The 25,530-nt window shown below is 37.7% G+C and overlaps 1 protein-coding gene across 6 annotated transcripts in view; it reads right to left on the bottom strand.

Moving 5' to 3' along the window:
- The window catches only part of MYO16 (myosin XVI), a 367,619-nt gene that overhangs the window by 278,301 nt on the left and 63,788 nt on the right, over window positions 1–25,530 (bottom strand). For 2 of the 6 annotated variants that reach the window (XM_023918300.2, XM_023918299.2), the window contains exon 1: window positions 11,731–11,996. The exons of the other annotated variants lie outside the window; for them this stretch is intronic. In XM_023918300.2, coding sequence (XP_023774068.2) covers window positions 11,731–11,758 — 28 coding nt within the window. In that variant the 5' untranslated portion in view covers window positions 11,759–11,996. Of the gene's footprint in view, window positions 1–11,730; window positions 11,997–25,530 lie in introns of those variants that run through there. 6 annotated transcript variants of the gene reach the window in all.

Here is a 25,530-nt window from a genome sequence, read left to right as displayed (position 1 = left end):
TCAGTGTCTAAAGTGAAGACTGCACTGCACCATAGGAGAAAGGTATTTTACAACATAAACCCAAAGGTGTTTGTATATGTCCTACTAAGTAGTAGGAGGGTATACGTAGGCAAGGAACAGTATTTGAGGCTACAAAACCTTTTGGAATAGATGAAAGATTACACAGGGGATAGAACAAACAGTTTGGGGGTGTTTCATCCATCCTGTCTGTTGGGAGGGATCTCTAGATACCATCCACAACCTTTGCCATAGAGAGGACTAGAAAGGACACCAAAAATGATCCAGCGAGCTAAATAATGCTGTAGGACATCAGCAGCCCAGTGCCTTTCCTTCATTGTTTATGAAGTGTAGACACACCTTCTGAAGCTTGTCCCACTGCCAGCTTACCTTTCTTTTGCTTGCTGCAAGGTAAGTGGTGCAAAGTGGCATTGCTTTTCACTCAAGTGCTGTGGTACCAAACCCCACACAGCAGCTCAGTCACTCCCCCACCAGCAGGACTGGGGAGAGAATTGCAAGGGTGAAGAAAACTCATGGGTTGAAATACAGTTTAACAGGGAAAGCTTAAGCTGCACACACAAGCAAAGCAAAAAGGTATTAATTCACTGCTTCCCATGGTTGGGCAGGTGTTCAGCTATCTCCAGGAGAGCAGCATCACATGTAACGATTACTTGGGAAGATAAACACCATTACTCCAAATGCATCCACTTCCTCCTTCTTCCTCCCTAATTTCTGTTATGAGCATGATGTCCTATGGTCTGGAATATCCCTTTGGTCAGTGTGGGTCACCTGTCCCGGCTGTGTCTCCTCCCAGCCTCTCATGCACCAACAACCTCCTTCCCAGCATGGTTGTACAAAAAGCAGAGCAGGCCTTGGCTGTGTTAGCCCTGCTCAGCAATAACAAAAACATCTCTATATTATCCACCCTGATCTCAGCCCAGATACAAAATAGAGACCTGTACTAGATAATGTGAAGAAAATTAATTCTATCCCAGCAGAAACCAGCACACCAAGAAGAAGAAGAAACTTGCATTTCCTTAAATCCTTAAATTTCCTTCCAAGATACTTGACATTACTTGGTGCCTTGTGTGACAAGAGATAATGGCTTCTAAGCTAAACCTGACATCTATATAGCAGAAAAGCCACTAACCATAATGAAATAGTTGTACAACACTACTAGGCAATGTAGTATTCGCTTTGAATAAATAGTGGCATGATTAACCTGGTTTTGAAACATTTTCCTGCAACTGGATAACAGGTTTAGAAATTATCATGGGGAGAAAAACTACAAGATATACATATAGAAGTGACATAATCACAAAGACTGTTTCCTTAGAAAGATCAAAGCAAAATATGCTTACTTGTTTCCCAAAGCTTAATGATAAAACAGCTAGGTTTTTTTTTTTATTTTCTTTTTTAAGAAATAGTCCAAGTTCCTGTGTCAGGATCTGAAGTGAGAGTTTAAAGTAATCAGAAAACAACAGACATCTGATTAACACTGACTGCACTAACACATTTTTAATATATATCTATATATAGACCACTTAGAAAAGAAAACAAATGGCTATTTGCGCTAACCCTTATAACTTTTGGATCTATGAATTTATGTCACTTTTTATTTGGCATTTTCAGAAGCAAGCAATGTATATTTGTTAGGATAATACACTAATTAATGCTTGTCACTCACAAAGCCTGTGAGGAAATAGCATCAGAATACTTGGTCATATTTGAATAATCCAAATTGCTATAAATCACACCAAGAGAAAGTAAAACTCAAGAAGTTCCAAATCAGAAGGCAGAATGAGAACAAAGAAGAACTGTGCTTGCCAAATGACAATAAAGCTAAGAAGGAATAGATGAGAAGTTCTCCAGAAAAAAGTAACTCCTAGTCCTTGCACAGACCTAGCTGTCTTTATTTGACTGTGATACAAGTCATATGAAGTGACAATTAAACTTTGATGATAATAGTTATTTCCTTACAGTGCATTAAATGAAGATGTAATAATACATGGATCTCTAGCCCACACTTTCAGAATAGGATAGAGAGAAGGGAAGCACGTGCACCCGGGAACAGATGCACTGGAAAATTCTTCCTGCCATCACAGTACAATATAAAAGTTTTGTTACACAGGTACTTAACACAATAGACAATTTAATAATAAATAACAGTGAAAACCACCATGATTGTTGTTAATACTTATAAATCTGAAATTTGGGAAAGTGAATTAACACATTGGTGCACAGTGAGAGGAAGCCAAAATTACAGTTGCTATACCACAAGGGTACTGAAAAAATTGAACAGCTGCAGCAACATCCAACTGCTTGAATAAAGAAACAAAAAATCAGATCGTTTCAAAAGCTGGGGAAGTTCTTTTATCGCAGACATTCTCAGATATTGCTGTTTAGTCACCAACTATGCCAGGGCTCAAGAGTCATACAGCATATGAGAAATACAGAAAACATAGGAGAAAAATCAAAATTTGCAAAATTAAATTGCCTATATAAAAGCTAGTAAAGGACTATGTGAATTAAGACTAAGAGGATATTGATTATCATACATCACAGGGAGTTAAAAGTCAAAAAGGAAACAGTGGTTCACAGACCTAACCATAAGGACTGGCAAGCAGACAGGAAAGGAAATCCTATGCCACGTGAACTGTGGTTCTACACACAATCTAATAATTTACAGAGATTACTGTAAATTAAAAGCAGATGGAGAAGTAGTTTGCCACACAGTGGAGCTAAAAAAATTCTGCAGCAGGGCTAATATGTAGGCCTTGGTCACTGTTCTGTGCACATCAAGGGACTGGCATCTCAGTTTTCAAATAGCAAGAGGACTGAAAACTGGCCCCCCTCCATTCTGCAGAAAGGCAACTTATCTGGAATATTGCATTCAATTCTAGACAGTCAAATTGGAGCAGTTCAAAAGAAACTACCACAAATGGTTTTGGGGCCCGAGGGACTGATTTATGAGGAAAGATGAAAAGAATTAAATATGCATAGCTTAGCTAAGCAGTGACTAAGGAGAGAAAAGTTAACAGAATTTCTAAGAGTGAAAGGGAAAAAAGAAGGGTTATATGCCATAAAAATGAAGAGAATATGGAACAAGAAAATTAATTTAATATAGTGCAAATTTAGGCAGAGTACTAAAACAAAAATAGGACATATGGATGAGGCTAACAGATAAGATCACAAGATTCCTTGTTTGGTGTACTGGGTGGACAGCCACACTAAAGCAACACAGGCTCTATGTTTCTGACACTCAGGCCAGCTCCTTCACTCAGTTCTGAAATCTCCAAATGGCCCTGTAAAGCTCTGGAAAGAGAACAGCTCAGTAAAGTAAAAACCAGCCCATGGGGATTTAGGGCATGTAAAGCCACACTACTGGCATCTGAAAGGCTTCTCTCCCTTGCACTGGTGGGGTAATTATTGGGTATGTCCTAGGTACACCAGGCTCAGGCTAGAAGAGCAAGGATGATTGCTAGTGTGAGCTGGACCTTCATGGGTAAGTGCAAAGGAAAGCAGGTTTAGCGGCTTTCCTGACAACAGTGTTTACAGCACTCTCTAAGGTCACCTTCCACATCTACCATCAAGCATTACACTTGTGGCCAGAAACTGCTATAGGACAGCTGTGTGGGCATGGAAACAGAAGTGAAGATAACAAATTTGATGTTATCTAATGATAACATTTGATTGTGAACATGCACAGCAATGTCCTTTCTGGGTTAAATTAAAATGGGGAAATATGGTTGATAATTTGAAAAAGAGGAAGAAGAAGAGAAAGAAGAGGAAGAAGATGAAGAAGATGGAGAAGAAGAAACTGAACAGCTTGGTCTCATTTGACCAACTGAGAAAAAGCAGTTTCAAAGGATGGACTCCTGGTCTACTTCAGGCACCTTTACTGAAGAAATAACTGGATGACCATAAAAGAGTTTTTCAAATTAAGAAACTGAAGTAGAAATCAAACAGAAATTACTATTGCTTATTGTTATTACTCTGACACTACTGCTCACAAGAAAGAAAAATGTCACTGCAAGTGACAAGACAAAATAAATCTATATATTCACTGTTGATTAAGAGGAATTAAGTAATTTAGTTTGCCTTGAAAGCTTTACTTTTCACAACTATGTCCATATGATTTAAACATACTACTTCTGCAACTAACATTAGCACTGCAGCTAATATAATCAAATAATTGTGTTGAAAGGAAAGCATCTGAACAACAAGCTGTTCAATTTGTGAACAAATTTTATATCTGAATATAAAATGTCCCCCTTTTCACTTGAAATGACTGCTGAGCAAGGAATGCATTGTTCTAATATTTTTTCAGAGCCTCCTGCAATAAGCTATCTAATGACAAAAACACTTTCCACAAAGAGAGAAAAAATGAGAAAATTCTTACATTTCCTCCTTTCTCAGTTTAGATGCAACATTTACAAAACTTTTCACAGGAGAAAGCTTTGACTCCTTTTCTAGGAAAGGGATCACATTTGAAAAGTATCAATTAACTCTCAAAATATGACCTTAATACATTGCTCTATTTTTTCTAGATGCCTTTACAAGGCCCCATATATATTTCATACGTTGTACTTCATAACAGGATTTGCACCGAATGGGAGCACAGCAGGAGTCCACCAACCTGAGGTGGTATGGCCCAGATCTACTGCCTGTCTATGTGCTCTGAATGCTGCTTCCATCTCCTCTGAAATGTCATACTGCAGAGAGAGACATTCACTGTAGGATTCACAGAGAAAGAGATCAGATTTTATCTTCCTCTTTTTTCCAAGAATAACATTTTTTGTTTTAAAATCAACTATGAAATGAAAGAGTGTCAAGTACACTTCCAACAGGAATGTCCATGCTCTAGCTGCATGAAAAGCTAGCAATAAATGACCAAGTTCTCTTCCACAGGGTGTGGTGCCCTCCTCTCCACACTTCTTGCCAGGTCCCACTCTTACATCAAAAAGAGTTTTAAAGTGGACTAAGTCAGGGCTCTCTGAATCACCTAATAAATGAGGGAAGTTGTCAGGGACTGTTGTCTTTCAATGTACAAGATTGGCACTGGCTGGAAAACCAGTTCTGGACATATCATTTCCACTTCTGTTTCTGCAAGTGATACCACGCTGACCCATCTGTTGGCTGAAGGGATGTGCAGTAGTCAGAACTTGCAGTTTCTCTTAGTAGGTCTTATATTGCTGTTGCTCTCACTGAAGGCATTTGCTCAAATGGCAAATAAACAAACAGCATTTTTCTTTAATTGGTGGTGTTCCTTTATGATATATTAAAAAACTTACATTAGGACAACTCTTTATTTGCTCCAAATCAAACTAAGCTTTTGCTGACTTAATTATTTTCATTCATTTAAGATTAGAATTAGTTCCATCTCAAATTTCACTTGCTTTAAAACAATCATGTTTATACCATTGCAATTTTGATTGAATTATCAATTGAATTATCAACATTTTCTATTTGGTTTTAAAACTTAGAAACTGCAAAATTTACCATGATGCAGTATATTAATTTGTATGAAACAAGAAAAAGAAATAAATATGATTATTCAGAGCAAGAAGCTACTTCAGGATTGAAAAGTGGCTACATTGCTACAATTTCATAAATGGAAATAAAGAGGTTGGGAGGTTTGTGTTGTTCGTTTGGTGTTTGGGGGTTTTTTCTGCTCTCTGTTCCTGCAGCAATTTTCTCAAAAAGTTTAATATTGGAATCTGAAGCTTTACACATGCTGTGCCAATATGGTGAGAAAATATGGTACTTTGACCTTTATAATCTTCTTTCATCTGATTTTTAGGGTGGCTAGATTTCTTTACTGTTTGCAGAATAACTACATTAGAAGAAAAAACCACTCCAAATACCAAAACTGTAAGGAATTTCTTACAAGCTCTCAGTAAAGTTTTCCTCAGAAAGTGCTGATTCTTCTCTTTACTGATAGATTTTTTACAGTGGCAAACAAAATAATGACAAAAAATAATTGGTGGATGACTGTGATTTCCACTAATTAATTATAAATAGAACCTATTCTTAGTTGAATGTAAAGTTGAAAATGTTATAGTCTTCAATTATCCAACTTAATATTGCTCATTTTGCTGTTACTTTAAAGTGTATTTTTCCAAAAACCAATTTCATATAAAAATTCATCTTAATAAAATTATTAAATTCTATTCTATGTGGTTGTAATTGGTAAGAAAGTAGCTACTGTGAGCTAAGTTTTTTTTACTGGAAAGACACTTAGCAAATCATTAAACTACTAATACAAATGTTCCAAGCTAATTAGCTTATTGACAGCTCAAAATACATTTTTCTAAGTATAACTTCCTATGTCTACATACTGATATAAAATTTTATTTTTTATCTCTTTCCTTGCAAGCAGTGTCATGAATCTCAAACTTTTTAACATTTAGATTACGTAAAAAATTAGTTCAAATTAAAAAAAATGCTGTGTTTCTGTCATTGACACATGAACTCAGGAACTGGAGAATAAAAATAGATAAACACATCTAACTGGTACAGACATACTGGCCTTAATAGGTGGAAAATAATATCCTGTTTTCCTGTTGACCTGCACTTATCCTATGATGACAGTGAGAGACAAAGAGATAAAAAGTGTAATAGAAGTAAGAATATTCTAGCTGTGTTTCTATTTGTTTGAAGGTTAGTAAGATAAAACCCATTTGTTCTTAACTGAATAATTAAAAACCTTTTCTTTTAGATATTTTTCATAACACCTGAATTATTATAAAACTTTTTAAAAAAAGCTTGGACTGCATATCACTGATATCTCAGACACATTCAGCCTGTCAAAATGGAACACAAAATATCAATGCTAATGTATTAGCATTCTTTTAAATATTTTTACAGTATAAGCTTGCCAAACAAATACCTTTCATCAATATCTCTTTACTCCCCAGACTTGCTTTATGTGCCTTCACAGGACCTTAAGACTCCCAAGCAGCGGTCCATTTCACAGAGACACTCCTCCTGCTCTTTCAGGATTCCCAGGGCAGATGACTCCTGACTCTGCCTCCCAGTTTCATTTCCAGCAGGCAGGATCACTCAGTCATGCTAAGCATCTCATTTCAGTAACAACCTTAACCTCATACCACAGGTCACAGTGTTATAAGCATGTACAAGGAAAAGGAATTTTTCCCTACAGCCATGGTGTACTTAGCTCTGTTATTGCAGAAATAAACCATGACATGAGAGTTAGCAAACTCTATCATGAACTATCAACTTAAATAAATGGATAGGTATTGAATAAGGACTGCCACAGTCATTCTGCTTCTGTTTACAGCTCTAATTTTCACTACCTGCATATTTTAACTATTTTGTCCCTTGAGTGCCTCACTGGAGGCAGAGGACATGTCCAAGAAGATGTGAGAATTCTCTGGGAGACCAGAATATACAATAAATAAATTATTACCACGCCCTGGCCAACCCTGGAATAGAAGAAATACTGTTCACGGGAAGGAGAAAACACTTCAAAAAATTTGCTAGTTCTCTTATGTCAGTAACCATGCAGTGTGACAGAGCACCTGTGCCACTGTTACTTGGGTCATCACACATCCTGCACATGCTGCAATAGAGGGTTCCTGTGTCACACACCAACTATGGGTCTCCAATTTTTCTTTTCAGACTCCTCTTCTCTTCTTATTTGTTCTAAACTACAGTAACTCTACTGAGGCACAGATGCAAGTCTCACAGGCTGTCTCACAGTAAGAAAGCTGACACGGAGGTATCACATGTTTCACCCCCAAGTTTACTTCTTCATCCCTGTGAGAATCAAGCTCAAGTCTCCATCCTCTGAAAACTGAAACTAATGTATCATATCACATCTTTCCCCAACCCTCTCTAAGCTCCATAAGGTTCAGGTGGAGCTACCACTTCATGGACAATACTTGCCATGTAATCAGATCCTGAAGGTAATAAGGGATAGATATTAAAGAAAATTATTATGTTTATTTATATATTGTTTCAAATCCTGAACTAAATTTATCAATAATCATTTAATTAATTTCTAATTAATAATCTAATTAATTAATTTCCATCACAGATCACAGTAGGTATTGGGCTGTAACATAGCACAGTTCAGTGGGTTTTAATTAATAGAAAGGATTTAAAGGAATTGGAAACAGATGAACCAAAAAAGAACAGAAGTAGAAGCTAATGTTCTGATTTTATGATCCAAATATTTGGATAAATTCACTTGGCTTGGACTTCCACCAGGCATGACTATAACTCCTTCTAGAAAGGTTTTCATTCTGTTTGCAGATAGACCTCTACAGCATGTGCAGTGGAAATTAGACTCTGGAGTAACAAACTTAAGCCTCCTTGCTAAAGCACTGTTTTTCTCAATTATCTTTGCAGATCTGTCAGAGAATGTCCAGAGCAAAGGTAGAAAACCATTGCCATAACATGTAAATGATATTTATGTCATAACTAGATATACAAGAGACAGAAGACAGCAGCAAGGTGCTGCCTAATTTGCAAAATTACATTGATTTGTACAATCTGTCACAGAAATCATCAAGTTAAAATGGTACCCTGCAGCTGGCAGATAATATGTGATGCTCTCCTACAAACCACTGTTCTCGTTTCTGAATACTCACACTCACAGATTGCCAAGGATAAGCTACCAGCACAGGCAGGGACAGCTCTGAGCAGCAGCAATGCTTGGCTGCAGAAAGGAGGTGGGCATGAGCAGTGACAACATGAGCTGCTCCAACAGGCAGACACACATTCGGCTCGTGTGTTAAATGCTGCAGGTGCCAGCTAAAGACAACATGATGGCTGCAGCAGGCACAGTTCCAGAGTATTATTGGGATGAAAGACCTCTCTGGGCATGGTCCCAGAAAATCTGGCTTGACCACACAGCTACCCCTGCTCAGAGTAGGAGAGAGTATCCAGAGAACGGCAACAGAGCTGGAGAAGGGTCAGGAACACAGCTCTTCAAGGAGCAGCTGAAGGAGGTGGGGTTGTTTAACTTGGAGAAAAGAAGGCTGAGGGGACACTTTGTTACTCTCTGCAATTGTCTTAAAGGAGGCTGTAATGAGTCTCTTCTCCCAGGTAATAAGAGAGAGGACAAGTAGAAATGGCCTCAATTTCTGCTAGAGGAGGTTAAGATTGGATATTAGGAAAAACTGCTTCACTGAAAGTGGGGTCAACACTGGAACAGTCTGCCCAACACTGGAACAGTCTGCCCAACACTGGAACAGTCTGCTCAGGGAATTGGCTGAATTGCTAACCCTGGAAATGTTCAAAAACATGTAGATATGGTGCTTGGAGCCATGGTTTAGTGGTGGATATTGCAGTGTTAGGATAATGGTTGGACTCCATGATCTTAAAGATCTTTTCCAACATTAATGATTTTATGAGTCTGTGGTGGACTGGACAGTTTTCAAAGTTGGGTCTTTCCAGCCTGAAAGATCTTGTGACAAGATGATGACTTATACAGTGAAGTATATCTGACTTTCACAGACTTCTAATGGGAGAAAAGCCATGATAAAAATGAAAGAATATTAAAATTGTGCTAACATCATTGGAGAACAGCTATAGCCCTTCTCAGCTCAAATTTCCACACCCAACTCCTGCAAAGATTAAAAAAACAAAATGCAAACATAGGCAAAAGCCAGGTACACAGCACTATAGTTCATAAAACACTAAATATCATGAATTTGTGCTTTTAGATATTTCCTCTCTACCCAAAGTAGTCCAAGAGCCAAGCTTTGCCACCACGCTTCCTCTGGATCAGTGTATCTTCTTTCTGATACAGAAATCATCGGTGAAATGAATTAAAAGCAAAGTGGGGTGTGAAGAGTCACGTTCCAACCTCTGTGAGATTCAGCTGCTCTCAGCACATCTCAGAGCACTGCTGGTGCTGCAACTGCGCACACAGCCCTGGCCCATCTTTGATCCCAGCTGTCTGCCAAACACAAATATCTGCAACATATTGGCACATTAAGTCAAATAATAATGCTCAGGGGAGCATTGCAGAGGAAGTGCTTCTCCTTCACTAATTACAGGAGGAAATGGAAACGCTTTTGCCAATTCTGAGAAGCATGGGCAGTGAAAAAAACTCCTGTCAGGTTCCAGCCAGCATCTTCTAAAGGACACTATTTGGAAAGAAAGAGCATTGTGGTAAAACACCCCGATTTACTGAGAAATCACTAATCAAAATTCCAAATCTGAAAAACAGGAAACAAATATTATTGACAAAATTGATGCCATACATTCACCTTTCCCTCTGCTGTGTTTTAAGTCCTTCACCTTGGCAATCAATGCAACGAAAATCCCAGTTAGTCATCATTTGCTTCCTTTTAACAGAAGAACCTCGTCTCTTTCCTACAGTTTCACTGAAGAGTTACTTATTTAATATGCTGTTGGCAATCACATGCCTTCCTAGATTGGCTAAAATTTCATTGTAAGAGTATTTTCAAAAAGTGAATAAATACCAAACAATACTGTTTTGATATCTTCGAGATAATTACGTTGCAAATTCCTCATTTGCATTTATCAAAACTCAATAGAAGCTCAAAGATTTATTCCTCAAATGCACCTTTAAAATTGTGCAGTAAAAGTAATCTGTGCTTCTCCACATTAACAGGGAATTGTAACTCCTACTAGCATTAAAAGCAGTCCATACACTAGTCCCATTGAATCCAGACAAGAGGAAACCCATATAAATAATTTTTATTTGAATTACTAAAATACTTCCAGGGCACCTTAATTTCATATTAAGACAGCAAAGAACCATATTACTTATTTATTACCTATAACACAGTGTTTCAAAAATACTTTCAAAATGTCCTTGGTACACTTAAGTCATCGAAGACTGTGATCTGGAGAGAAAAACCTTTTACAGCAGTCTGCTATTTGACATGTAAAAACTGTGCTATAATCACTAAAGTCTGAAGTTTTCTAAGTCCTTCAGTAAAAAATATCTATTGCTATTGAACTACTGCTGGCTGTCCAAAACAAGTATTTAAAGAATAATTAATTTCTCTGATGTAAACTCAGTAATTTCCACTCAGACCCTGGATGCTTTGAAAGGCAAATCCTAAAAGACTGAAAAATGTGCAGCTAGGAAGACAAGCAACCTTGGAAAAAAAAAAAAATGCTGTTAGGAATTTCCTCTGCAATGAATCAAATACATTTAGCACAGATCCCAATTCCAGGATGTCTTTAAGGAGGCAAGCTTGCATTATTCAAGGTTAAAAGTTCATTTTTATTTTTTTAAGGCTGTCACACCAAACAGCTAAATATTCTGATAAGGAGAGGATATAAGCATTTGATCTACAGCAGATGATGAGCTGGGCTCGTAATTATAAAGCTTTTCTCATTTGTATATCCTTGCAAAGTGTGAGAGCCATGTTTCAAGGTTGTCCTTAAAGACGTCCTTAACATAATGCTGTCAATGACGTTTCTTCTTTTCGGACATTACATTCTTTGGTGATTAATTTAAACTAAAGTTTTAAAAGCCCATCATTATGAAGTTCAGAATGAGAGCATTATTACACACACAATTAAGTTACCTCTGAACAGAGGAGAGAAAGAAACACTGGGCTCTGCCTATATATTCACATGCAAAGTAACTACTCCCCTTCCCCACTACTATGTTGACATCATGCAGCATCTGCCTTCGACTTTTTGCATATGTGATGAAAAAACATATCTCAGAAAATAAAAAGACAGTTTTAAAAGCAAAATAACCATTTTGTTACTTACAGCATTTGATAAAATGGTAATGAGACATTCTTTCATCTCAGGCTGTAGTCTTGCTACAGGTTTCAGCATTCTCTTCTGCTACAACTGTCATGCCCAGAAAATGCATTATTTAAAGCCCTTCCTCAGGTATCCAGTACACCTCAGAATACATTATTTAGTGTAGGTTCTGTTCCAGGATCTTGCAGAGGCTTCCAAGTCACCCTCAGCCGGCTGCTGGAGTTACGATAAACCTCTGTGCGTCTTGAACCATGACTGCTGCACGTGCTATTGTAGCACAATTGATTGACACTGCTCCTAATCCCACATCCCCAGGAATAGAAAGATTTAATTGGTGTGCACTTGCAGCCACATTCTTCCAGCACTGAGGTGTGCTGCTGCACTGCGGCTTTCACAGTCCTGCCAGTTAATGGCTTTTCAATAGCTTTCAAATGGCAGCAAACTAAGCTTGATGAGTGGGCTCGAATGAAATAGCAGAACAGGGGATCTTAAATTTTATTTGTGCATGTTGTTCGTGTGCCAAATGCGACCAGATTTTTAGCTAGTACTAAACCAGGATTATTTTTAGTTGCCACCAGTTGCTGTGTGAATAGGAAATTGATATAGGTTGCCAAAAATAATCATCTTTTAGCATCACAGATCATTTTTCAGTATATTATAAGGTAAAAATCAGGATAGAGCTTACAGCCATCTTCGGACTCTCATGGTTTATGCATGGATTAATTTACATTGAGCTAAAAACATGCTTGTGTGTACATTCCTTGATATGTTCCTGGTTCTACAATTTCTTTGTATTACATTGCATCTTTTTCACAGATGGAATATTTATGTCAGGAGACAAAAACTGCAAGCTCTGCATGGTTTATATCATGATTATGCTCATATTATCGAATGACATTTAAATCACTGATTGTAAGACAAAAAGCTCAAGAAAATACATCACTAAGAACAAGTCCATAACATTATTTATCACACTGTAGCATAACAAGTCAGTGTACACTGACGCATTACCCGGTTTCAGATTAAGGGCACACAAAAGGCAGACCTGCATTGTATTTTAAACACTCAGGCTGCAGCATCCTCTGAGAACAATTCCTGCATTACTTTGCCAGGAACCCATGAATTTGGTTACTACTTCTGTGAGAAGCCTACAGCTGAACTGCAGTAAAATATTTTTACAGTATCAAAATATAATTTAAGAAAATTGCACTCAGTGAAGACCTCCATTTGCTTACCATGCATCATGCTTACCACAGTCAACACTTCACTGAGTGAGTGAGAGCTCTTGTAAAAGAAAACTGATAGCCCAGCCATATTTAAATCTTTTATTCATCTGAAAGGGTTCTCACCTACTATTTTGTATACATAACATTTTTTAACAGCTACAAAGTGTTAAAAGGACTACAAAGGAAAAAGGGTCTAACTAATTAGTGAGGATCACTAATTCAGATTCTATTAACTATTCCACAAAGTTCCCACAAGAGCAGAAAGATATATATTCACAGGCTTCCAGTGATCCATTAGCAAAACCCTTAGGTGAAATCTCTCAGCTCCTAACAGACACATATTTCACATCTGTTTTTAACTTAAATATGCACAGCAATTCTTTTGCAGAACTAATTATTTAGGTGCTTTGGTTTTCTTCCTGAAAACATATTTTTTCAGAAGAAAGTGAAAATAACCAGGGGGACATAGGGGATAAATTATATAAAACATAATACAGTAATTGCATTACCATGGAAACTTTTTTTACTGTAAAGCTCAGAAGTCCAAAGTAATTAAATCTATCCAGACTGTCTTTCACACCTATACAACACTAGGCCAGTTTGGGCCATATGGTTTATAAAATAAACATACAAAGTGTTTTAAGAGGCAATGTTAGTCATAGTTCATGAGCAAGTGTCAAGTAATCTGACAAAAAGGCCTTTGAGCAATACTTTTTGGTGGAGACATTCCTGACAGGTTCATCTCTGGTGGTACTGTCAGGCTAACAGACTGCTGTGTCTAATAACATCGTGCTTCACCATCATCCCACACTGGTTAAAACCAGGAGCATCTCAATAAACACTGGTGAACGAGAGAAATGGACAAACGTTGCTTTTCAGCAGACAGACGTAAAAGGGAAAAAAAGCACCTGATTTTGGCTAGAACAGAATGTGAAGAAACAAGTATTTGGATCTGTCTAATTTTAGATTGTAATATATGTGATTATGTATTGAATTGACAAAGTAAAAGTTTTGGATGGTGGAACTTGGTAGCATTTATGTGACAGGCTAGACTACATCCTCCATCCTGCAAGGAATGAGAGAGAGAATTCAATCATTCTAAATCCAAAGTCCTGCACTGGGTCAGGGCAGCCGCAGTTCCAATACAGTCTGAGAGATGAAGGGATTGGGAGCAGCCCTGCTGAGAAGGACTGGGAGTGACTGAGGAAAAGCTGGACACGAGCCAGAAACGTGTGCTTGCAGAAAGCCTGCTGCATCTTGGGCTGCATGAAAAGAAATATGGCAGGTCAAGGGAGGTGATCCTGCCCCTCTGCTCTGCCCTTATGAGATCCCCAACCCTGGAAACATTCAAGGTCAGTCTAGACAGGGCTCTGAGCAACCTGATTGAGTTGAAGGTGACACTACTCATTGCAGAAGAGGCTTGGACTAGATGACCTTTAAGATCCCTTTCAATCAAAAACGTTCTATGATTCTACATCCTTTATGGATAGCATCAAGGTACAGGCCAGACTTTTGGATGTGGCAAGCTGTTGATTGATATTTGCATTAGACACATGGGGGACAATGCTGTTCTCTATATGCTCTGATTTCTTCTCTCCTAGCCTGTGCTGGTCCATGTCATCAGGGAACAGTGGGGGACTGTTTGACAAAGGAGGGTTGCAGTGCTGCAGCACAACTGGGGTCTGCATCTTCAGCTGCACTGCTGGACCAATCAAGTCCACGAGCAGCATGTACCCACCTGCAGCAGGGCATTGGTCACTTTCCCATTCTCCAGGAGGCTGTATGCCAAAAATATGTGGCCAGTTGCTCAAGTATGAATAATAGCCCCCAGACAAATGGAAAAAAGAGAGGTGGCAGATGCCAACCTCAATAGGTCTTTTATTTTATACTGTGGAGTTTTGTTTGTTTGTTTGTTTTTAATTCTGTAACATATTTAGTTTTCTTATGTGGCTAATTATCATTATTGGATTTTGAAAAAGAAGCGAAAGAACAAATGGAAAGAAAACATGGAAAGCAATGTATATTGCTATCAGCAGGAAGTTCTGACATATTGAAGGACAGCATCAAAGAGAAATAAGAACAATAGATAACTGCAAGTGCAGAGACAGGATGAACCTTCAGGAGAAGTGGCAGCTAAACCTGAGGTAAAAAGAAGCCACAATAGGAATACTTAAGCCAAAATCTGTTTCACCTGCTGTAACGACATTATTTCCAGTGCAATCTTTTGCTAGGCTGGAGAGTAGAGGAAGAACAGAGAAGAAACCACAATGATGGGGGGTTGTCCATGCCCTAAACAAAGATTTTAAGTGCAAGAAAAAAAGAGAAAGACATTTTTTGGAAAGACTCTGAAGGAGGGAATATTTCATCGTCAGTGATTTTACAAAACAAATCGTACAATTTGTTCATTCACTAGAAAGGGATATTAACCATGTTAGGTATTTTCATCTGACTGAACTCCAGAAAAAATTTGAAAGAGAAAAAAAAAATAAACAACACTTACAATCTAACTGTGTAAATTATGGAATTATACCTAGATAGGCTTTGAGGGCATTGTAAACCTACTTTCTCTAAAGTAAAGGTAATATTGGCAGGTTTTTTATCTCACTTACAGTGGTTCTTTAAGGACTAAACTGTTTAAGTCTACAAAAAGGCATAAATGTTCTTGAACTGGGGACAAAGACTGAGCTGATATTAAATCTGGTGATAAAACACTTAATAATTTGATTTTGTCCAGCTCAGCAAAAATATAAATAAAATAGAACCAAGGTCAGAAAACAAGATATATTTAGCACTTCTGGAAAAATTCCTTGCCACCTCTCTCTATAGAGAGAAAACAGCCAATTTCATTCTTTGCAATAATTCAGCATTCAGTGAAATTATACAGTTATTTAAAGAGAATCTTGGAACAGGTCAGCCATCACTAGGATAGTTCTATTTCTTAGGCTAAACACCCATTTAGGGATCACCATCTCAGAGTAGACACTGCGTTCATATCTCAGTTTCCAAGGCTCATACCTTGACTTAGAAATGCACTTATGAAGAGCTTCCTAAAACAACCTAGCAAACAACAACACTTTAAGGTTTTGCTGTCAAGAACTGACACACTGTATTGTACTTATGTCATGGAAATATCTTGTAACTCTTCCAGTGTCTCCTGGTGTCACAAACAACTGAACAATTAATAATTTTTTCATCTTAGTATTTTGCAATTCACACATAACTGAAAGATTTGATAGAGATACGCAGTACTATCCAAAAGCAATTTGAATAATGAGAAAAACACCATGACTACTGGCTTTAAATACATGACAGATGCTCCCTATTTATGCCATTTTTGCTCAGTGCAGCAAAGCTTGTTATATTCCTTCAGATGTTACAACTTCATTGCACTAGTTATGGGTTTAAGATTGCAGACAAAAAAAAGTGGAATGCAGAGTAACATTGACATGGCTCATATGTTGTGACAAGTGACACTGCTTAGCAATCAAACCTTGGCCATTCTATCCAGCTGCCAACAAGCCACTCTTCAGATAACATCTGGTAGCTGTATCCTTTATCAGGAAGCTGGGATGAGACCTAGCAGATGTAGATACTTAACAAGAAGGACTCTGTACTGATTTTCTCTACAAAGAAGAACAAAACACTGCAGTTTCTCCAAATAAATTTTTAGATGAACTTGCATGTCAGATGGATGTGAGGTTTTCTCCAGAGATTGCAGCAACAAATCACATCTAATCACTCAATCCATCACTCAGTGTGGTTGACTTCTAGAGTACCAAATGACTTTTTCTCTTCCCTCATCCCTTCCTACAACTTTTGCACCTTTTCCTTTTTTCCCATTTCACTGGAAATGCCTCGATTTTTCAAGAAGCTGGCAATCTTCTTCCCATTCTTCCACCTAGAGATTGAGAAAAGCAAAAAAAAAAAAATCCTTTTTCTTCTTCCCTACATACTGTTGTAACTGAATGTATATGGGTGGACTGATCTGTAATTATTCTTTAATGTATTGAAAACAGTATATTATTACTATACAGTATATTACAGTATATTATATATATTGAAAACAGTATATTATTACTATACAGTATATTACAGTATATTATATATATTGAAAACAGGATATTATTACCCACTGCTTATGAAGTTTGCAGAATTACCAGTAGAAGTCATGTGCAATTTGAAAATATTACTCACTTCCTGCCACACCCAAAATGACAGGATTTTAAGCTGGGAGTAGGTCTGTCTAGCAGTTCCTTAACTGGATGAGATGAAGAGGCTCCCACTGGTTGTGGGAGAGCCTAGAACAGAGGTAATAACAAGGCCAAATACAAGAAGAAATCCCAATAGTCTCATATATGGTTAGGCTTTTGTTTGGCACCAGTAGTGACTCGATAATTAACTTCTTCATTACAATGTGTGAATATGCTTTCTAAAATTAGATTTCTTAAAAGATTGGATGAAAGACTGCTACAGAGAGAAGCTGCAGACATTTTACATGCAAAGCTCCTTATGAGACAAAGCCCTTTACTGAAAAGACACTACCAAGACATGTTAAAATTATAAGCAGAAAAACATGACAGACATCACAACGCCCAGACACAAGAAAAAAATGAAAAAAACAAAAAGTCCATGAATTTCCATGCAAAAAGTTATTATATTATCAGAATTTTTTTTTTTTTTAAGTTTAGAATATTCAGGAAAGAAATAGGCAAGAAGATGAATTCAATTTAACATGAAAAATGTACTGCTATCCTCTTGCTTATTAGCAAATGTTATGACCCTATATTCTATCCCTATTTTTTCTTTTCTAATTGATTTGTTCATTTTAAAGCCAGAACGCAAATAATGACTATACTATTAGATGCATAAAAAGTCAAGAGTAGACCAGAGGAATTGTGTATTCTTTATCAGAGCAAATGTTACTACAACAACATAAATCTTGAAATTTAATTAGGGAAAACCTGAAAGCACTGCAGAAGGAGTCCTTGAGACAGAAGGCATTCCTAATTTAAAAATTTCACATGGACAGCTGCAAAAGCCAAAGAAGTAAGTAAGATAGAATCAGACTCCTCTGGGACCGTAGGACAGCACAGAGGACAGGGTAGCAATTTAAAAAATTTTAGAAATTACTCTAATACTTCATGTCCCAAACAGGAAAAAGAAAAAAAAAAAAAAATGGTGAAGATTTTAAGGGGTGGTAAATTGACAGTATTTTAAATTAGTCAACCATGACATTCAAAAAACTTACCAAAACAAAATCACATGTACCATATGCAAGTGCTATAGACCAAGACCAGAATGAATTTAAGTTTAAACTGAAATTAAAAGATACTAAGGGGAGTTCTGTAGATACAAAATGAATATTGGACAACTGACAATTATTGTGTTGAGGATTATGATGTAAATCATGGTTTCAATATAGACACTGTAAGCAAAATGCAACATTATTAAATTATTTAAAAAACAATCAGAAAAACAAGGACTAAACTTAGGCAAGAAAAGCTACCCAAGGCTTATTTTATTTTCTGATTTCTCTACTGTACATTTTATCTCAAACTAAATACAATACCAGTTCTTTTCCTCAGCCTTTCTGCACCTCATTCTTCATGTAACTCAGCAGAGATTGTTAATGCATATTTGTCTTACAGTGATTTCTTATGAAACACAGTGGAAATAGGAGGGAAGGGGTGCAAGGTATGGAAAGCTACACGTCACTTTTATTACATTGACTGTGCTGCCCTATGTGCACAGTGTAGCAACATGCAGCAGGGGTGGTCTTTGCTTCTGCACCTTCTTCAGTTTCTAATGCAAATATTTACTTATTTCCTCTTTCTTCTTTGTCTGTGTCAACCTGTAAAGAATTCATCATTCTGACCACAAAGACCAGGTGAGAGTCCAACTTGAAAAGAATAATCAAATCAAAGGGTATGATGGTAAGAACTTTTGACATGACGTAAGGTAACGTGATATTGCTTGAAGATGATCTGGACAAGTCCATAAGCTCACTGAACAAGAGAGGCATGCAGAATTCACTGCACTCTGCCTGAACATAACAGAACAACACCTCATTCTCAAATGAGCAAAGAATAGATAAGAAGTTAACAAGAATTAGGCAGCTGCTCTGGAAAGAAAGGGAGAATGAGAAAAATACATGAAGAAGCAAGGAAACATGGGTATAACTGTTAAAGGCACTGATTTATAGAGGTGTCCAAGCAACAGCAAGAAAAGCAGTAAATCTATATAATTTTGATAACATTATCTGAGGTCAAAACAAGGGCATTTAGTGAGGCAAACGAAGTCTTTCTGACTGCTAACAAAGACAGTCAGAAAGATGGTGGAAAATAGCTTCTATGTGAGCAGTGGACAGTTCACAGCTGAGATGCCACTGATCAAGATAAATAAAAGGGAGGATTTCCCAAACACAGACTAAGAATGATGTCAAGAGCATTGAGGATTATTCAATAAACACAAGATACTTGATAATCAGTTCCTTTAAAAATAAATGAAATATTCAGGTAAAATCTTGTTTTGTACAAACATGAATAATAAAGGCAAAAGTCACCAAGTTGGCAAATAGCTCATTTACACATGACCCAGTAAAGAGTAAGGCTCCTTTGTACAGTTACAGCACATATCCCTGGAGCATCAATAACCATCAGCACATGAGCTGAATTTTGTTTGAATTCAGATAGCTGGAACCCAGCTTTCCTGTTTTATAATAATATGCTTTTTGTATATTTCATTCCCCATGATCTGAAAACCTGTGGACCTTATACACTCACATTTTACTCCAATGGCTGTCTGCTCATAACAAACAGAAAATTTATTTCTTTCCTCTCAAATGAACTTTTTTAATCAAACACTGCATTACAAAGTAGTTATTATTTTAATTTTGTTTTCTTGAAAATACAGTACCAATTACCTTTAATTTCAAACAGCAAAAGACACATGAGAAAGTAAGAAGAAGAAATGCACAAGTATAATAGGGTAAACCACATCTATAAAGAATAATTATCCAGCAGGGTAAATCAAGTCATTCCAACCAATTTATAAAGCTTTTTTTGTTTGATTGGGGTTTTTTTTGCTTTCATTTATAGCAGAGTTTTGCTTCATAAAGGAAATAAGCATTCAGCACCTTGCCATCCTGGCAGAGGGCAAAACTGCACAAGAAATTATTTCCTCCACTCATTAGCCAAAATACCTTATGCTGAAATCTCCATGGATTGCTACTTCTAGGCTGTAAATTCTTACAAGAGAAAGCCACACAAGTTGGTGCTGACTATAAACCATTCTTTGATTCTTAGATTTTGACCTCAAAATCAGCAGGGGTTCTGTCACTGCCTTCAAAGGATGCAAAGTGAAATACTTTAAAGCAAATGACCTATGATTATTGGAAAATGACATAAATGAGCTATCTTGGAAAAAATAATTAGCAATTATGCATAGCACACCAAGACTAATTTGCTTAACATCTCCCAAATGCTCCTGTTACAGTTGGTGTTAACTGGAGACTACACATCTCTCCATTTCTCAGTATAATTGTCATTTCAAAACCACTTTTCCTTATCACGACCAACATACTTCTGTCATATTTGAGGACAACATAGCACTAGGTAAAGCTGATTTGACTAGAGAAATTGGTGAGATTTGTTTTCACCAAATGTAGGTCCAGCCTTTTATTGCCTTGGCTGAAGTCAAGAGTTGATTGGCTCCTTTTATTATCAATCCTTATGGATATTCCATCTATGTAAATCAAACATTTCATTGGCATAGCTTTAATAAGTTCTGTATGCTTTAAGGAGAAAAGTAATTATCTCTGCTAAAAAATATCAGCATTTGCTAAACATAATTATAGTGTCTAAATGTAGTACACATTCAGAGTATTTGCTATGGATAGTTTCATATTAGGATGCCTTCAAACATCAGAAACAAATTTCAAAAATAGACTTTGAACATGTGAAAACAGCTATAAAGGCTTAGCACACATATACACCAACAATAAAATGGAAAGTTCAAATGCTTTGTGATAATAACTTTTTTTTTTATTGTGTGTTTCTGACTTTTTCTCCTTTTGATTTGAATACCACACATAGTACAGAAGACGAGTTATAGACAATTTTCTGAGGTTCAATCTAAAATGCACAACCACATTTAGAATACCTCAAAATTGGCGTATGTCAAGACTAAGTTAACAGGGTCTTTCAAAGACTAACTAAGGTGATCATATAAGCTATATAAAAGATGGTAGAAAAATATAATTCAGTAGATACAGATTATTTCTGTGAGCCTGGGGTGACAAGGCAGGTGAGAAGATTTTCTACACTGTGTTAAGGTGCTGATGATGGACATATGAAAAACAGCTCCTGATGTACCAAGGGGACACCATATCTCAGGAGGGTTGAGGAACTACAACCTGGATAAGTGACATTAATATACTGCAAAGAATTAGAAATGTGGCTGTGATCCCCGCAGAGAAAAAAAAAAAAAAAAAAAAGACAAGCAAACTTAAAGCTGGTGCAATCTCATGAATGCAATCTGAGACATTAGGCAAACAAGTAGTGCCCTTAACAGGCAGCTCAGAAAATCCGCAGCAAATTTACTGGATAGAAGGAATGAAAATCTGTTTTTCAGATTTCAACTTCTTTGAGAAAATAATTAATATCTAATTTTTCTTTTGCTAATGTTGCTCTTCTTTGTTGTTTCCTCTTTTTTTTGGAATAAATCTTTGAAACTATAACCTATTTTGCATGTTATATTTCTGTTTACAATTATTTGAAACTAAAAGCAAGTTCAAGGTAGTTAGCCAACATCCAAGAACTTCACATTGGTCAGCACAATTATGGCTTTAATACAGGAGGTAAAAGGTCTCTTTTTGATGTTGCAAGCATCTAAGTGGTCAGCATAGCCAAGCACACCACTACAGGCCATGGTGGCTGCCTCACATTGCTCCTCAGAGGAGCTGCAGCCCCTGGCTCCACACTGATCCTCCACCTGTTAACTGAGAGCCCTGCAGCTCCCCAAGATGCTCTCTGACATGTTGCAAACAATGACAATGAGTGGGAAAAGACCAAGGAGTTCAAAAATGCTTTCCTTAAAAGAGGTGCATGAAAGGAGCAAGGTGCACCCAGATTGTCACAGCTATTAAACACAGAGTTCCCTACTACCCTTCTCCAACAAATAAGCCAATGAGAAACAACTGGAAGCTACCACCTTCTTCACTGACATTTTTCTTTTTCTTGATTTTCCCCACACTACACAGTGGTGAAATAAATGCTTTCCTCCCCAAATACAGCTTGTTAAATTCCACCTTTACAAAAACAACCAATGTTGGGAATTTTAGCTATTCTCTGATTTGAGGCAGTTTGTATTGTACTCCTCTGGCTTTTTTCCACACGATCATGTCCTGACACTCAACAATTCTTTTTTCTTCTTTTATCAGCAGGATACCAAGAAATGGTGATAGAGGAGAATGCTGGTAGCAGTGAGGATGACTATCAGAGAAGTGAAGGCAAGAAAATGAGAGGGCACTCAAGGTGCACTGCTTCCAGTCCTCCTGGAGAGTATGCCCGCAGTCAGTCCCAAGGGAAGAGAAAGGCAAATCTGCAGCTGTTTGCTCTGCGCCCCCACCAGCTGCTCCAAACACATCAAGGGTAGAGAAACAAGAGAGAAGGGTGAGCAGCTGCTGTCAGCTGTAGGGCTCTCAAAAGTGCATCCATCAGACTAGCTCAAGCTGGCCACCCCTGTGACACAGTCTGGGAGAGCTGCCCCAGGATTGCAGTGTCAGAGACACCAGCCCTCAGGTGCTGGCTCAGCCCACACACAGGATCTCCTAACACTGCAGCAGCACAGCGAGGACAGGCAGAGAGGTACCACTGAGATCTGCAGGCTCATGGTGCAGCTCTGTGTACTGCAGACAGGTGGTAGCTTATCAGTCCCTGACAATGATCTTTGATGGAAATCTTGCTGAAAGCCAGAGGAGCAGACACCTGTCCCTACCAAGACACCTTCTAGGGCAGTGGGAGGCTGGAACATGGGCAAGAGTGACTGTGAAAGGCCTTGGAGGGGCAGAGTTGTGCCTGACTGAAATGAGATCAGAGCTCGGCAGCACAGTAGTGCCACAGATGGGGAGTTGCAGCAGCAGTGTCTACCCTCAGTGAAAAACCTTTTTTATCTCTTCAGTGAAAATCTAGGGGAGAGGAGGTTTGATAGCAGTAAGGTGAAGGAAATGCTGCTTTGACATGCATTAGCCTGAGACAAAGTCTTTGCTTTTGCATGATATTGCCTTACACATTAATAGCATTTTCTTGTCCAAGCTCCATTTTCCAAAATGTCATCCAGAATCCCTGACCTTGATGTCTGCGCTGATCTTTCAGTGGTTTGGTGTCACTGAGTTACAGCTTTATTCGCATCCTCGTATCCCTCTTAGCCAAAGAAAGAGGCAGCTCCTCCCTGGTAAGGAACACGACACTTCTGCTTAGCTGTTTTGGCTGCTCACTGTGTGGCTATGTACCAAGGTCATTCATGGAATATTCCTGCAGATTAGAATGTTAAGTTAATAACATGCTCTTCTAAAAATGAGCATCTCTACAGTACATTTCCTGTATCTCTTTGGGCCTTTTATAAATATTCATACACATAAATTACAAGGAAACTCTTAAACAAAACCTGAGTCCAAAATCTCTTGTGTAACTTGCTAAAACAGTAGGTTTGTTGTGTAGAGAGGATTTGCTGGCAAATACACACAGGCTACTGTTTGAATAGGTAATGTCATGGTCCATCTACTGCTCTTGGATGACCCAATTGTACTTATTTCCCTGTAGGAACACCACAAAGAACATCAGTGTTCATTTTTATAGAGTATGAAGTATTCAAGAAGAAAATCATTGTGGGAGCTAGACCATATTCCTTTCAGTTTCTGTTTAGATCTACATCTGAAAGGAATAATAACCCATCAAGGAAGACAATTTAACTATGACAATACTGAAGTTTTGAAAGGCAGCACAAAGACTCTCTAACTCTCTGTGGCATTGCAGCTTCTTTGTTGATAAACTAGGTAAAGAAAGCTTAGTTTTTTCAGATGATCTACGATATTTAACTGAGAGATAAAGGACAGATGCTTCACAAATAAGATTTACATATCAAGGGCTGGCTTTGCAACACAAATAACTGACACCAAAGTTTTACATGGAAATTATATTAAGGTATATGTTTATATGGTGATTTCAGGAAGAGTACTGAAGAATTAAATCACATTTTACAGATATCAAATATTATCAACAGGACATTATTTGCAAGAAGCTGAAAGAAAAAAAATAATAGAGACCTACTTATATAAGACATACTTTTGGTAATCACAGAAAATAATATATAAATCATAAGCAGTGGGGGGAAAGGTGTACAAAAAAAATTGTTATGCTGCTAATCCACTGAAAACTTCTCTCCTGAATTAGTCACATGACTGGAAAATAAAAACAAACAAGTTACCCTGAATTTAAGTGGAATCTTAAAATATTATTTGTCTCCTTTACCATAATTGGTATTTTTCATTTCATGGATATAATCTGATTCACAGAAAAAACATACTGGGTTTGAAACATTTGGTGGTAGTATCTTTCTCACCCCTTCTCACATATATATGCATATGTGTTTTCCACAGAATTTATGATGAATTTTTTTGCTTCTATTCTTAAGGAATGATGCCAATGTTTAGGGGAATTTTATTGATGTGGGTATCCTACTGGGTGTTGTTCCACTACAACCCCCCTGCTTTGCCTGTCAACAACACTGACACATGCAGTCAAGTATCTGCAGCCTCCAAAGAGCAAGGGAGGATTAGTTTTGTTGTCATGCCGCCAGAGCTTCAGCTGAACTCCCAAACTGATGGACTTTAAAGTACGACACAGTGTTGCAACCCAGCCCATCCAGACGTCCCAAGAGCCTGCTGAATTCAGAGCCCCATCAGGGAGTCTTACATCTCTGCCCTAAAGCACAGCACCACAACCTGCCCTCTGATACTGCACGTAGGTGCTCTGGCTGCACCCAGGCAAGGCAGCAGCCACCCCAGTGACCAGCCCATCCTGTTCTTCATGTTTCAGACTGAAAAGGCTGTATTAAAAGTCACCTGAGACATAGGAACAGCTATGCATAAGGATGAAGCACCAGACAAATGCATCTTCAAGTCCTTTAATCTGTTTGACCACGAAGGAAGATCACAGACCAATAAAAAGTTACTTACTTCTGCATAGAGAAAGATGCTGAGAACTGAGTACAGCTTCTCCTGGTGCAGGTATGAACACTTGCAGTAATATGAGAAATGTCATCAGTGGGAATATTTCACTCCACCCTAACTTTGGCACAAAACACGAAAATCATAAGCACAAGGACACTACCTGTACATTTACAGGAAAATGGGGCTCCAATCAGCTTCAATAGTATCTTTTAATCTCTGAACAACTTGAACAGTTTTGGAGAAGCTTTAATGTTTCTGAAACCACACGAGTTTGTTGAACAACCAAGTGTTCTTAAGCAAAATCCTTTATAAATTCCTGTATAAAATCAAGAAAACACCTGTGTAACT

Source organism: Cyanistes caeruleus, chromosome 3 (assembly GCF_971803275.1).
Source record: "Cyanistes caeruleus chromosome 3, bCyaCae1.hap1.1, whole genome shotgun sequence".
Taxonomy (NCBI): domain Eukaryota; kingdom Metazoa; phylum Chordata; class Aves; order Passeriformes; family Paridae; genus Cyanistes; species Cyanistes caeruleus.
The sequence above is the reverse complement of the archived record's forward strand: the minus strand, read 5'-3'. Positions and strand labels throughout refer to the sequence as shown.